The sequence below is a fragment of the Lathamus discolor genome, chromosome 3 (genome assembly GCF_037157495.1).
Source record: "Lathamus discolor isolate bLatDis1 chromosome 3, bLatDis1.hap1, whole genome shotgun sequence".
Classification (NCBI taxonomy): Eukaryota; Metazoa; Chordata; class Aves; order Psittaciformes; family Psittacidae; genus Lathamus; species Lathamus discolor.
Window position 1 is genome coordinate 81,844,645 of NC_088886.1, and position 15,122 is coordinate 81,859,766.

The 15,122-nt window shown below is 37.9% G+C and overlaps 1 protein-coding gene across 22 annotated transcripts in view; it reads left to right on the top strand.

Moving 5' to 3' along the window:
• The window catches only part of CARF (calcium responsive transcription factor), a 39,682-nt gene that overhangs the window by 23,004 nt on the left and 1,556 nt on the right, over positions 1-15,122 (top strand). For 10 of the 22 annotated variants that reach the window (XM_065670078.1, XM_065670077.1, XM_065670091.1 and 7 more), the window contains 6 exons: positions 3,615-3,745; positions 4,672-5,038; positions 12,180-12,223; positions 13,590-13,628; positions 14,174-14,228; positions 14,904-15,070. In XM_065670078.1, coding sequence (XP_065526150.1) covers positions 3,615-3,745; positions 4,672-5,038; positions 12,180-12,223; positions 13,590-13,628; positions 14,174-14,228; positions 14,904-15,052 — 785 coding nt within the window. In that variant the 3' untranslated portion in view covers positions 15,053-15,070. Of the gene's footprint in view, positions 1-3,614; positions 3,746-4,671; positions 5,039-7,238; positions 7,915-10,855; positions 10,985-12,179; positions 12,224-13,560; positions 13,629-14,173; positions 15,071-15,122 lie in introns of those variants that run through there. The other 12 variants (XR_010610659.1, XR_010610658.1, XR_010610657.1 and 9 more) reach the window with 12 other exon arrangements.

Genomic DNA, 15,122 nt, shown 5'->3' on the forward strand with positions numbered 1-15,122 from the left:
ATAATTAAATTGCTACTGAACAGATGCATCTGTCAGGACACACAATACCCAGGACTCATCTGGGTACTTGAGTTCCTTGATGGTTTGTGTTTCACATGTGCCAAACTATCTTGATAAAAAGCACTTGAATGCATATTGGGATTCCTGCTTCTTACAGTCATTAGCTTGAGTTCTGCTGCTAGGATCAGGTCCTGAAAAATGAACATGATATTTCTGTTGTGAGGATTGAGAGCACTCTTTTCTATTTTTCCTTAATACTTAGAAATAGAAATAGAAACGTGTGTTTAGTGGCAGCAGGGCTGTGAGAGATGTTTCTTCAGTTCTTTACATGGTGTAATGTCGTTATTAATGCGTGAAGCCAAAGTAGCATCTCTTCCCAGCAATTAACCTTCTTCCCACTCTGCATCAAAACCAGAACATAGTGTAGATTTCTATAGAAACTTAGGTTTATGCATTCATGGTTGAAGGTCTAGTTATTTTGAAGATGCTAGTTACACTATTGTCCTTTGTTGAAAGTGGGTTCCTACTACTATTATTTTGACTTCAAAATATGTACTAAACCAGTTCCACTTGCTAGCTAGTGTAGTTAGGATTACATGTGGGCTGAGATGCTCCATTGGATCATGGTGGCTGATAATAAAATTATATTATTCTGCCGTTTTCCTCAGTTTTCAAGGACATTTTTTTCTAGTATGACACCAAAAGAACTTTCTGCATGTTTGTGGATGCTTTCCCCATCCCTCAATTAACAGGTTGTATATGCAACTGGTAAGAAATGACCACAACTTAACACTTATGAAAAGTTAGCTACATTTGTAACTCTTGAGAATAAGATCAGCCAATCCAAGGGGAGAATGAGCCTTGCAAAAGAAGAGAGCATGCCTAAGCCAGCTTTGTGGCTTGGACACAATCCAAGGAGTAACTGAGCCTGGGCAAGACCAAAAGGTTACTTGCTGTGAGGAAGAGGAGCCACTAGCTTTCATTCCCACGACCCTCTATGACCACCACCAAAAAGCACTGTGCATGCGCAGTGGGAGGAGCTTATGGAAATACTAAATACCATACAAAGTGGGGACAGGTTATGAATATGTATAGGCGATCTCAGGAATATGTAACCACAATGCTATATATGTTTGGAGGACTGGCGGCTGCAGCGCACATGACTTTGGTGGGATACCCCTGTGCCGCCCAGCACTGAATAAACATACCTACTTTACAGCTCTAATTGGCTGACTGTTTATAAAGTCCTTTCTCCCAATGTCACTGTCACTTCCTGACCTGTTTCTTATCTTTGTTGTAGCAGGAAATATAACCCCCCAGAGGTTTAGTTCACTTGTGTGACTTCTCCTAAATGACTTGGTGAACCTGATTTACCTGATTTATGTGCCAGTGTTTGGGCTTTGTCTTGGGATTTATTTTTTTTAACTCTTATTTTGGCTGTTGCTTCAATGGATCAATTTGAATTGAAAGGCATCATGCATGCTTGGTGCTCTTAGGGTAAGAATTTTGTTATTGACAACTGTCAGAGGGCAAAAGTTTTTAAGCTCAGTTTGAATAGTGTCCCTCTTTCTTAAGAAAGCCCAGTTTAGGAAAAAAGGAATCTGCAGTATGAGCAGACCTACTGTGCTTAAGCTTGCATGTCTGTGTTAGTCTTTGCATTACTGCACTTTTATGGAAAGACACAGAATAGTTGTGCCTTCAACAGCTGTGATAGAGCTCAGCAGGGATGCTTTTTAGTATGTTTGGATACTGGAGAAGATTCAGGAAGATCAATTCTTGCTTTCTTTGTCTTTCACAGCCTATCAAATATGTAAGCGTCCATCTAGTGAATTTTAGAGGAAGCTAGAGAATCGGATTTGTTTCCCTTTCTGCACATGTGCACCAAGTCAGTAAATACAAGCAGCTAATCTAATTCCAGCATATCTTGTCTCCCCTTATATATGTGGGTATGTGTTTGTACACATTGCAAACACATGTTTATAACTGTATTACAAGTCTAAGCAAAAAAATAAGCCTGACTGAGAAATTGAACTCTTGTTAATGTATATGAAGTGGTAACAAGGGAAAACAGTGCTGGCTTTTCAAACTACTGCTTGTTTATGTTGGGGTTTTGTTTGTGGGGCTTTTTGTGGGGTTTGTGGTTTGGTTTTGGTTTGTTTGGGGGTTTTTTATTTCAACTTGTGCTGACTGGAGACAAATTTATTGTTTATGAAATCAAATGATAACAGAACTAAACCTAGCTGTTTGTTGTCTTGTTGAGCAGAACTCCCTATCTTCATGAGGTACAGCTTTCTCTATTCTAGGTCTAAGATCAACTGTAATTGTCAAATTTGTGTGCTCCCTTTTACATCTTTTACGAAGTATAATGACAAGTGGGCTAAAGTACCTATTATGTTTGTTTGTTCAATTCTGGCATTCATACTGAAAGCCCAAGCAGGGTAAGGAGCGGGTAGATTAGGAGTTGAACTATTACCTTTATTCCTAGACATGTTGGTGTAGAATACAACCCAAGAAAAGAACTGCCATCTTTTCCTACATGTGAATGTTCACAAATGCATATGGAGTCTTGAATATTCCCATATGCGTATGGGGCTTCTGTGTAGTATTAAAAAGAGCCTAAATATTAGAAGTGGTTGTATTGAAGGAGAATAGTAGAGTATGTCTTATAGTCAGTTATGATAAGGAGTTAGAGTTTGCAAATCAATATGTATGTTGAAAAATGTATCTCCATTCACTTAGATTGCTGGAAACTTCTGTATGAATTCCTGTTACAAAGCTTTTTGCAGTTGGCCATTCTCATTTTTTTCCATTCACCAAGCTAATCTACATGCTCAGGGCAAGCTCGTCTTTTACAGTTACAACAGTGAAAATGAAATAAAAGGCTAAACAATGTCTGCTTGTGTCTGGATAAATCGGAACCAAAATGTTCTAGATAAATCAAACAGAAAATGGAATTGATTCCATAGGAAGTTTTCTTGCAGAAATTGCTGCAAGTGAATCTCAATTTTTACAAGTCATCAGGAAATGAAGTCTGTCCTTCTTGCATTAAAGAATTTTGAGGATATAGTGTAATCTGTAGGCTTGAAAGACTTCCAGATAAATGGACTTTTGGTGTGATACTGTATAGAAATTGCCTTAATTCCACAGACATTTGGAAGGGAGTGGTGAGACTTACAGCATTTCCTGTGTAGATTTTTATTTTCAGAGACAACCCTTTCTTTTTTTTATGCCTGTATATTAGAGCCCTTACTGAGGTGTGCGTATTGTCAAATCGATTGTTGCTTTGATAGTAAACTGTCAGCTTTTATGTTATAACTAGAAATTCAAAGCACAGCGTAGGGTGCAGTTACTTTGCTCTTGAAAATGGATATGTCAGTGCTTCTGTTTTACTGTCACCAGGTACATACAATCTTCCTACAGTATTGTCGTTTTCTCATATACAGCTTTTTTAATTTAGCATCTAAGTTCTTATGCAAAGAAAACAGCATTTATGTATATATGTTTCTTTTATATGTCTATATTGAGATTGAAGGGGTTTGTTCAGTTTGCAAAGGAGACTTTTAAATGGGAAGAAATCTGTCATAACTGTCTGCCTCCTCTCTGTTGCACTGTAGGGAGCTCAGCAGGGGAGTCACTTGTCACCAAAGCAGAAGCCAACCAGAGTGGGGAGTGCTTGCTACCAGAAACAGCTCAGCTATTGTCTTCCCTCTCTTCACTTCAGCCCAAGATATTTGCACAACTTCAGGTACAGTCAAGTTGTTTGCAGAACGTCGAACGTTCTGCACTAGGAAGGCAAGCTGAGAACACCAAGTTCCGTCTCAGCTAATGAACCCAAACACTGGCTGGGTAATGTGGATTTTGAAATAGCTGTCAACTCTTTTATTTGGCCTCTTTTGCGTGTCACATTTAGCATATAGTTGTGGTGCAGGGAGACCCCATTATCATCTTTTGACACTTTGAAATTAGTTAGGGTCTCTTGAAGGCAAATTTGAAGGCAAATCAAAGATGATGAAGGTAGTGGGCTTCTGCCTCTAGCCAAGCACCGATGTTTTCTACATCGTCCAGCCATTTAATAACAAAAATGCTGCAAAACTGAGGGGAGATAAGTCAGTCTTATTCCTTTTAAATCCTTCTACAGCCTCTTAAAATACGTTAAAATCTTAAAACTGCTCGCGGCTCAGATCTGTAAACTTCCAGTTTGAAAGGCTGATGAAGACTGGGGATAAGAATGTTGGGCTAAAAGAGCTGCTTCTAAAGCTCATCTCCCTTTAAAGGTGGCTCTCTTCTTTTTGAAAACATTACCTTTATGCTTCCTGGACCCTAGTGAAATGTGTGTCCCCTTCCCTAGACATACAGTCTGCAGTAAGGTGCTGGGGTTTTTATCAGTATGCTTTTAGTACCTACCTCTTGTGTGAATGGGCAGTACTGGGAAATGATTGGAAACAAAATCAATCTGAAATTAGAGCTTTATGGCTGTAAGTAGTCTTCTAAGAGGCTTCTGGATACCATTGTTCTAATTGTTTTCTAATACAACTTCAGCCTAGGGTTGCTGGGATTGACTGTTGAAAAGAGATTATGTACTATGCAGTTCCAGCATTGCAAATTAAATGTCATTAAATGCAAACTTCTGCTGTAAATACTGGTATGTTAGTTCTGCCTTCTCTTTCACAGGGATTACAGCTGCAGTCAACTTTTAACTCCACAAATGGATCAACAGCCCTAATAGCTGTAAATAACCATTCTCCTCCCAGCCCTGCAAGTCTCCTAGATTCCACAGGGAGTGCAGTAACCAACCATCCTCTATTACTTAGTCAGGGACACAGTCTGCAAGCAGGTGCTGGCCTAACACAGCATAGCACTACTACCTCTGCTTTTGGGACTCCACCTGGCCTTGATCAGAGTCTGGTCACCATGAGCCAGTTGATAGCACTTGGAGGGGTGGATGACTCCAGAAGCCTAGGAGGAGGAGTCCATCAGATTCTCCTGGGAGATGTACAGACTATTCCAGTGCGGATTGTGGACAGCCATCCAGCACTTGGTAAGTTGCAGTCTTGCCAATAATATGTAAATATAGAAAATAAAATAGATTTTCTTCTGTGTGTCTTGAAGAAAGAAATGTGTTGATACTGGGGAACTCCTGCATAGACTTCTTTCAGCTGATTTGAATTAATTTCTACTGTGAAAACAGGAGTGGGGAAGGGTAAGAGAAGGAACAAAACCAAACCAAAACCTAGGTTTTGCTATAAAAAGGTGACTTTATTAAACTATGCATTACTTAATTTGACCAAATAACCACTTATTCAATGAACACAATTTTTTTGCCAAATGATACCCATTTAGTTAAAATGATCTTCAAAATTTTTTTGAAAAGAAAAGTAAGAATAGAAAATAACCAATATTGAATCTAGTTAGAACTTTTCGGAAGGGCATGTGAGGGGTTTGATTACTTCTTTCTTTGCACCATCTTAGAGGATTTCTGAATTACTTTATTTACTAAACTTTTGCTAGGATTCTGAAGTCATCAATATGCTTTAGAAGTGATCAGTTGGAGTTGTAATTTATTGGAATTTCAGGCTTCTGTTTGAAAATACTCTTTAAAAAATAACACAATAAATATTATAAATAACTTTTTATCAAAATAGAAGGCTCCTTAAAATCATTGTTAAATATACAGTCTTTGGAGTCTCAGCTATGGAACCTGATGGAGAATGGAAGCTTGCATTCTTAAAGAAGGATTTCTGATTCTTGGTGAAGAAAACCTATTAGATACAGAGCATATATAGATCATTGCAACATATCCTTTTGACTATCTAGAGAGTCTAAATGCTAGCTTTGTTATTTCTTTTTATCTTGTCATCTATGAGTTCTAAAAAGATGACTCTTGAGTAGTTTTGCAGGAACATCCAGGTAAAGATGTACTAGATCATAGCCTGCACCTTCCTAATGCCATAGGTGTAACTATTTCCATGTGCCCTGGTGACTTTTGCATGTCAGTAAAACTGAATTTGTACTAAATTCTCCAATGGAAATACAAGACTACATGAAGAAATGAAAAGGAGATAAAGGGTATATGTGGGAATATACTGAAATTCATACATGTTAAAGTAATATTGGGGTATTTTACTGTGGTAGTATTGTCAAAGTTAAATATAAGGGATTTTCTGCCTGCTGTGTACTCAAATGTGTAACTGTTAGGGTTTTTATTACCCTTTTTTAATTGAATTTGACCTCTCTGAAAAATTCTGGTTTTATTCAGGGTAAAACAAGGTCAAGAGAGGTTATCAAATGCACCTTCTCCATTCAGTTGTTTAACCCTTTTGTTCAATCTTGATGTTGATGTTGATGCCTCTCAAAAATTTTTTTGTAACTGATGAGTGTAGTAAGTGCATTTTAAGTAACACTGGTTTACATAAAGAGAAATGTAGTCAAATATAAGATTATATATAACTGCAAGGACTAAACTGACCGTTCCTTTGGGGTTTTCTTTTTCTGCTCAAGGTTTCAGTCATCACGGAAATTTTGAGAATATTGGTGCCATTAATAAGTTATGTTGTAGAGGAGTTGCCTATAAAATGAACACATACTGTGTACACTTGAATTTAACAGTTCAGTCACAGCGCATTTCAAGGGGTTTTTTTCTCCTGTGTGTATGCATTACATTTAACACACATGTGGGCTTGGTTGAAATTATCCTGTATGTTGTAGACTTTCTCTTGTCCAGGTGCTAACTTAAGAATAAGCTATTTGCAGCTGGGAATTTACATGCGGTCACTGTAGTGGCCAGTCATGCCTGAAATGTAAGTCACTGAGTTAGTTTTCCATTCCTCCTTTCCCCTAGAAATGAAAAAAATAACCAAATAGAACCAAGTAAGCGGGTTGCTTTATCTTTCCGTTGGAAAGAGGAAAGATATGTTGCCTGAGCATAATTTTATATCTCAAAACATACTATTTTTTTATGTCTTTATAGAAAATGTTTTAAATATTCTCACTCAAGGGAGCTGTTACTGCAGTAAATTCGTATCAACTTGCCATGTCTTGTAGCACAGTAGGTCAAACTAAACAGCAGTTAAATTTAGTTTGACCTACTGTTTGACCATGAAGCAGTTAACTTCACGGATGCCTTACCTATTAGCTTGGGTTCCCGAAATACTTTTCTTTTAAAAGAAAAGTAGCTGAAGCTTATCAGTGGAGTTTGAACTTCAATGTTTGATTATTTTTTGTTTTGTTTTGTTTTTAAGCTGAAGAAAATGCAGAGGGAGTTGTCTGTGTGAGCCAAGTTAAACAGGAGCCAAGAGAAAAAGTATTGTCTGTGGAGCCAGATAAAATCAGAGGCTGCCATAGTTCCTCACCTGTTTAAATCTGTGAAGGCTGGAAGAATTTTTCTAGTCGGAGAACTCCACATGGAAGGTGCTCTCAAAGTAATGCCATTCTTTTTAAATTGTATTGTGACATTCAGACTAGGCATATTTTTACAGTAGTTCTGACAGCTCTTTTGATTTATGACTGTGGCTCATTGCCAATGCCAGGTCATTCAGTTGCCCTGTGGAACAGCACCTCTCTCTTCTGTTTCAAGCTTTTGAGTAATTGGATGTTATCCAAATGGCCTGTTTTGGTCAACATTTCTGAAGGTCTTCCACAATTTAATTCCTTAGCTTTAGAATATGGATCACAGTGCTGGGTTTACTTTTCTCCTTGAGACTCTCAACTGTTACGGCACTGCAGAGACCATAGATTCTGCCAGCTCCAAGACCACAGAATCCAGCAGGACGGTGTATCTATACAGTAGTGGTTTTGGGACAAAATGAAGGTCCAAGATGCTAAATTTCGAAGTGATGAAGGACATAGATGCTTAAGCAAATGCAACTTTGACCTGATCACAATGTTAATGGTGTGAAGATCAAGGAGAGGAGAAAGGTGAGATTGCTAGGTGAATATAAAGTGGTATGATGAGGAAAAGTGTGTGAATTGTAATGGTGCATGTTTTCAACTTTGACATCTTTGCACTTATGTTCTGGCTTTATATTTGCACTTATGTTCTGGCTTTATAATCAGTTTCATTGCTGCATGCAGCATTTGCAGTGGTACTGTATTAGCAGTTGGTCATAACTAAATGCAGGAATCTTGTCTCATGGAAAATGATGCTTATCTACCTTTTGCTTTATGTACTTAACGCTGTTAGTTCAGATAAATGATTTAACCTGCTGGCACTCATAATGTAGGGTTTATGGATACATTTCTAACAAAGAAAGGCCCAAGAAAACAAAGCAAAGTAGTATAAATTCAAGCAATATATGCAAGTGTGCTGTCACTGTAGTGTTCAGAAAACAAATTCATCTTTTACAACGGTGGCAGGTCCTAAGACTGGAGTGGTCCCTAATACTTTAAATATTACCAGGGATCTTTATAAAAATTAATATGATAAGGAAATCTCTTTTAGCAATACTTAAGCCAAAGCCATAGTAAGTGACAAGCATTGAGTTGTGTAATGTGTGAGAGACTTGTTTCTTTAAGAAAAAAAAATTTACACATAACTAGGTAGGAATCCATTGAAAAAATTAAATGAAACTGATGCCAACATAGGTATCGAATTAAACAATGGGATTGTTTACTTTAGATGTTGAATTCTTAGAGCAATATTCAGAGTGTTTGTATACAGCAATATCAGCAGTTCTGTTACTGCTTCCTACTAAATGGTTGAGATTTTGTTCAGAAATTTAAATTCTTTTTTTCTTCTTTGCATGCTGCAGAAGAATGCAGCCTGAGGATTTAGCAATAAAAGTAAATAAACCAAAACACACATGCAAAAAAATGTGAAAAAGTCTGAACAAGATTGATCCATTTATGTAGAGATAAGATGTTAGAAGCATTATGTGACATAAATTGTTAAGTTTATTAACATACATCAAGCATTATCTAAATAGTAGCAATTTTGTTTTGAGTATTGAAAGCTAAACCTTTCAAAAGTTTCCCATTGAACTGGGTGCATCATCTGTTAGGTGAGTGCTATATCTTAGTCTTACCTTAACATATATTAACTTCTGTGAGGTTAACTAACACTGTTAATGCTGTTCATTTAAAGCTAATATATATTGGTTAGCTTAAATTAGAATTTTCCCACAGGGTCATGTTCTTATTAAATAAGAGTCAGTATTTTATGATGCAAGTACATAGAGAATCTCCAGTTCTTTGGAGTCTTTCATATTTTGTTTCTGCACTGACTTGCTTTGTGGTATTTCTGGGTACGTAAAATCCCACAAGGTTCACACTTTTGTTAGTTTTATAGTTGTTGTTGATTGTGAAAATATGTCCAAAATGGATGTTCTCTGCTGCAGTCATAGCTCTGGAGCACACAGGCAGCAGTCGCCTTTTCTTTCCCAACTTGGTAACAATGTACCAGAATGGGTACCTGCTTCTATGCTACTGTATTCAGTGACTCCCTCACCTTTGTATTTTCTTAGAGTTTAAACTAATGCGTTCCAAATTATATTCCTCTCTCTCAATAATACTGATTTTTTTTTTTTTGTAATCATTCTTCATTTTTGACAACACTTAATCCCAAAATAATGAATTACAGCTAAAGATTATCAGCAAGAGGTTATTTCAGTTTTAGTTCTCTTCAAAGCAGACAATAGATTAGTGGTTGGACTAGAAGCTTAATGAAAGAGAAGTTTCATTTTCATCAGTTCTTAGTTCCCTCATTAACGTGTCTGTTCTTTAACAGTCACTATCCATGCCAGCACAGGATGAGCTACAGTCTCATCCTGTGCTGAACAATATTCCTGATGGTACTTTTATTTTTGGTTTAATGCTCACAGCTGGAGGAAATACTCTTTTAGAACATCTTGAATTGCAGGCTGTGAAATTAATTTTATAATCTACCCTGATTTGCACAGTACCCTGAAAACAATAGAACAAAAAGTTGGGAGAAATTTAAAGCAGCAGTACAGAATTAGTTGCTTTTAAAAGCTGGGGATGAGAGTTGCTATTCTGTTCATTGTGCAAAGTTGAAATGCTTCTTCAGGCGATACTCAGATTTTTGTTTTCTTTTCCATTTTCACAGCAGTTCAGTTCTTTGTCTTCCAAATACATATTCCAGTTTATTAGTGTGTTGATGCTTAATTTAGTGTAACCTTTCCTCTTTAAATATGTTTACATTTGCTTTGTGCATGTTGCTAATGAAGGAATATGAACTCATCGTCCATATCCAGTCTCTAATTAAGCTTAACACCTGTGTTCACTAAAGTCCACCTAAATTTTACAGAAAAGAATCTTATGTGTATTAAAAAAGCCACAAGTAAGCAATAATGCTGCCAGATCAACTAAATTTGTTTGAATCAAATACGTAAGGTTGATTTTTTCAGAGAAAGCTGTGTAGCTTGGTGCAAAGTAGTTGATTATTATTGTGGTGGAATTGTAGGTGTTTTTCTGATGTTTACTTTGTTTTCTTGTGGTTATGTTCAAATGTTTATTTTGCAAGCCTAGAAGTCGTGAACTCCTGAGTACTGTAAATGAACAAACTCTTCTCCAATTTATCTTCATTGTTGGTTACCCGTAACAGTTGGCTCAGTTGGCTTTACAAGAAGGGCTGTGCTTATGTATGTGCACACAATAATAATTTTTTTGCTAAAATGTACCGAATACATAAAAAGGCACACGTCCATAGCTCTTGTTCAAGGCTGGTAGCCTCTTGGATGGAAACCAGTAGTGTTAATGAGTCCTTTTTGTGGTATAAAGATTGTTGCAATTTGTACAAAATTTAGAGAGGAATATATCTGTGTATGTATGTGTATATATTTATATAGTAACCTAATGTATAATATTTCTGTTCAAATGTAAACTACTTTTTCTTTTAAAGTAATGGTCTATGTTGTGGTTATGGGGGCCCATGGGGAGAAATGCAAGAGCTACGTCAGGGCAGTGGTTTCTGGGAATGAAGGAGAACAAGTAGGACAACACCAGGGAGACCAAACAGAAGTTCCTGAAGGTGTGTGAAAAGCGAGGGTTCTGTGGGGAAGGGCTGGAGGTGGGCTGTGCTTTGGGGGTTCTGGGGGCCCCGGAAGGCGGTTGTGAGCACATTGCAAAGGCTCAGTGCAGCTCCTTAGGCTATGCCAGCAGTGCATAGGGTGAGTTCATGGTAGGAATTTAAAGGAATGGAAGAGTCCTGCCCCCAAAACCCACAAAGCTGCTTGAATTTTGATGAGTGCCAGAGGCAGGTAAATGATTTCCCATAGTCTGAGATGCCCATTCTTATCTTCTAATATGAAGAAAAAAATGCCTCTTGGAGCTTCAGCCCCGCAGCATAGACTCTTTTCCTTTACATGTTACTACAGAAAATATACCTTTTCTTCTCAACTGAATTAGCTTGCTGCTGTCATCCCTCTGGCTGCAGCTCTACCTGACTCAAGCATGGACCACCCAGGTCTCTTTTCCTTCACGCTTGGTAGGGCTTCCACCCAAGCCCTATGCCGTCAGGCCCTCTGATTCTCTGTGTTTCACTGTTGCGCTGTTGGAGCTGCTAGTGAGTTCACAAGTAAATAGTGGTGACATTTGCTCCTGTCAGTTTTTCTTCCTGTCTCCCCAAGATCCTAAGTGCATATGTTCCTTTTAATTGGATTAAGTATTTTCCTTGCTTTGGGTCTTACCATCCTTACCTGTATGAATATCAGGCAGCCACATTTCACAGGACACTCTTTACATTCACAGCAGCTGAAAAAAATTGAGAAAACAATGAGAAAATTGTAGCTGCTGACAGGTCTTAAGACTTCGTATTGAGAAACTGGCCTCTTTCCTTTCACATTTGAGTGTCTGATTCTGGCTGTGGATAGTAGCTGGCTGTTGACTTGTCTGTCTGTTGGCAAACTCGCAATTTGCTGCCTTAATCCTATTCTAACAGATACATTCTCAGAAGATTAGGCAGGAATAATCTTTTCTATTAGGGACAGAAAGTGTGATACAGTTGAGGATGGTGCTGTGAAAAGTTACTGCTCTTTGTGGATCTCTGGTGAGAAATTTCTCCTTGAACTGCCCTTCCTTTCTGAACAAAGCTTTCATAGGAATCAGCTTCAGAGCCTATCCCATCAGTAACGGTTATCTTCTCCCAGCAACAGTGCACTTCATTAATGATGAAACAAGCATTGTGTAAAACAGGCTGTGTTGATATTTTTTTTTTTTTTTTTTAGGTCAGAAGCTACCCAGCAAGTCTTTCCAACAAGCAACAACTAAGGTATGATCTGGGGGGAGAAACCAGGGAAGGCAAAAATCTCATCACGTGACAGGAGCGCATGTGTATTTAGGGTTTCTTTTGCAATGTAAGCTGTTCCACCCTAGTATCTCAGTGCATTTCTAATGCACGTGACAAATGACATGTTTATTTTCTGAAGGGATTGGACGTGTTTTCTAGAGAGTCTTCACAGGAGTGATCATAAACAGTACTTGGCTGTATCATAGAAAGTATTAGTGGGTGTTTGACATCTAGGACCCCACACTGTTCTAGTACAGAAGGGGCTTTAAAAGCATTGGAAAGCTTTCTGAGGACAAATACTGAATGTTCTTGTCCTAAGGAGTCTTCCCTGCATGGAAGAATAGGAGTATTAAATGCTGTGGGAGTAATTCTCATCAGTGGTCTAATAGCCTCTGCTAGATAGAAGAAACATTGCAATAAGGCACATGTATGATAATCTCTTTATTGAAAAAGTTACCTTTGGTTGCTTAATAGTTTTAAGTTACATATGCATATGAGATTGTATGTATCTGAAGGGGAAAAAAATAGAGAAAATGGAGATATGAATATAGTTGTTTATTTGTAGTTCTTTAGTTTTAATTACACTTAACTGTGGTTAAATGATGCAGATATTTTAGGGCACATGCAATCAGATCTTTCAATATGGGTAATTGGAATTCATGTTTTTACTACAACCATCCTTAGCTCTCTGCAGTGCAGCTCAGTTGGTCATTTGGCATGTATTTGGCTTCTGCAAATGAGTCTGCCTGCTTAAACAAGAGCATGCTGTTCTAAGCAAATTAAATTTCTCCCTCTTCCTAATCTTTTTTTCTAATAGAGATTGATAAGGTTTATAGGAGAATGAAAATCTGTCCATAGAGTACTGATTTCATAAGAATTGATTTCTGGGTCATCAGTACAAAGGAATGAGAGAGCAAAAGCATACATGCTATTGGATGTTCAATTTGGTCATTTTTCTGATGTACTTGGATTTCTACAGCAGGGCAGTGTCAAAACAGCATCAGCTACCACTAAAATACTGTTAAAACTTCAGCTTTGTCATTTGGTTAAATATGATAGTTCAGTGGCTCCCAGGAAGAGCAGACACTTGCTCCTGCTCTTTGTAGAATAGTCTTTCTCTCTAGACGCTATTTAAAATGTAATTAGGCATGGCAATCAAATGGCAGTAGGAGAGCCAGAAACAGAGATGTGTGTGTTGGCAGATCAGTGGGAGAGGGAGTTCAGTCCCGGTGTCCTCATTCCAGACTAACTTTCTCTGTGCTAGTCCTGAATGCACCCTTTGAGAAACAGTGATGGTTTGTCTTTGTGTTCTGACATAGCTGTTCTCTCTGCTTGTCCACTTATGAAGTTGTACAAGCCTCCAAGGGACATGGAGATCATGAACAAGGTATGTAAGATCTTATGGGAGGACCTGCAGGAACAGAATGAAGGAGATTAAAGGCTGATGACATGACTTCAATAGAGCCCACATTCTTTGGTGGGAGAAAGAGGATTTTTCAATAACGAATTAAAGTAAATCTTTTTAGAAGTATTAGGCTTATTGATCTGCCTGATGAGATGCCTAGTGTTTAGACAGATCTCAATGAGTGTGTACCAAAATATTAATGAAGGCTTATCCATGCATTACCATCTTTGCATGTTATACTGAAATTGTAGGCCAGTGCTGCCTCCTGTTTGTGTTGTCTCTGTGTATTTTCTTAAAGTAAATGAAAGCTTGTTTTATTAGGGGAAAAAAACCCAACAGTGGAGAGTTTTTGTCTGAAGTTCTTTCAGATATTCTTTCTGCAGAGTAAGCTTTAAGTTAAAGTGGATGATGATGTATTTCTGCAGAAATTCCTCATGAAGAAATACCACAAAATACAAGGGTAGAAGTATGTACTAATAACCTAAATCAACGAAAGCTTTTTCCAATTTATTTTTCTTTTTATCCAGAACAGGAATCATTCCAAACTGTCTTCCAAAACCCACCATGTTCAGAGTCTGAAAGGTTTGGCCCTTTTCTTCCTTCGTAGGTGATTCCATCTGTGCTGCAAATCACTGTGTTGAGGGTCTTCCACAAAAAAAGAAAAGCAATTATAGAACCAGACTCATAACAGGGGAAGGAGTGGGGGTACGAACAGGGATGACACCAGGATCCTTACCACCTCTCCCCTTACATGAGGGCACTTCCTTTTCATTTGCGTGATCTGACCTGGTTACTTGGCAGGGTGTCAGTAACAATATTTGCAAACCATAGTTTGTTTCTAAATGTGTTGCATCGAGGCTAGATGGTCAGCAGTGGGAGGAAAACAAATCCCAGCTTCTCCCTCTTCCCTCCTTCCCCCCCTCACCTTTTGCTGTTAAACTGTTCTTGCAAATTGGCTACAAGTTTGGCCTAAGGATTATCTTCTATCCTAGATCTAAGTGTGCAGTGTTTAATTCCTAAAGGACCACTGCTGAAAGTTCAGTTGTGCTTTGTCAGGTCACTGTTCTGTTAGACATAAAAGTAACTTTTTCTCACAGATATTTCTCTTAAAGCTAAAATTAAATAGGAGAGAGAATTGGAAATTAATTATTTATGTTTCTTACAGATGACACTCGAGTTTTCTGAAATGTTGCAGGTGTTTCCTTCTTGGCTTCCACTTTTAGCTCTTAGTTCACTGTGTGTTGGATGTTTTCTTAGGATTACTTACCTCTGAGGGTACTCCAAATAACTGGCAAGAAACCAGAGCCAAGAACAGAAGAGGAAGTGGAGTTGTAAAAAGCTGCTTGCAGGAGATAGAAAGCTCTCAAAGTTTACAGCTCAAGATTGCAGTTTTTTTTTCTGGCTGAAGTGGTTCACTTTAAATGGTAAACGTTTTTTTAATATATAACTTTTTATTGTTGATTTTGATGTTATTTG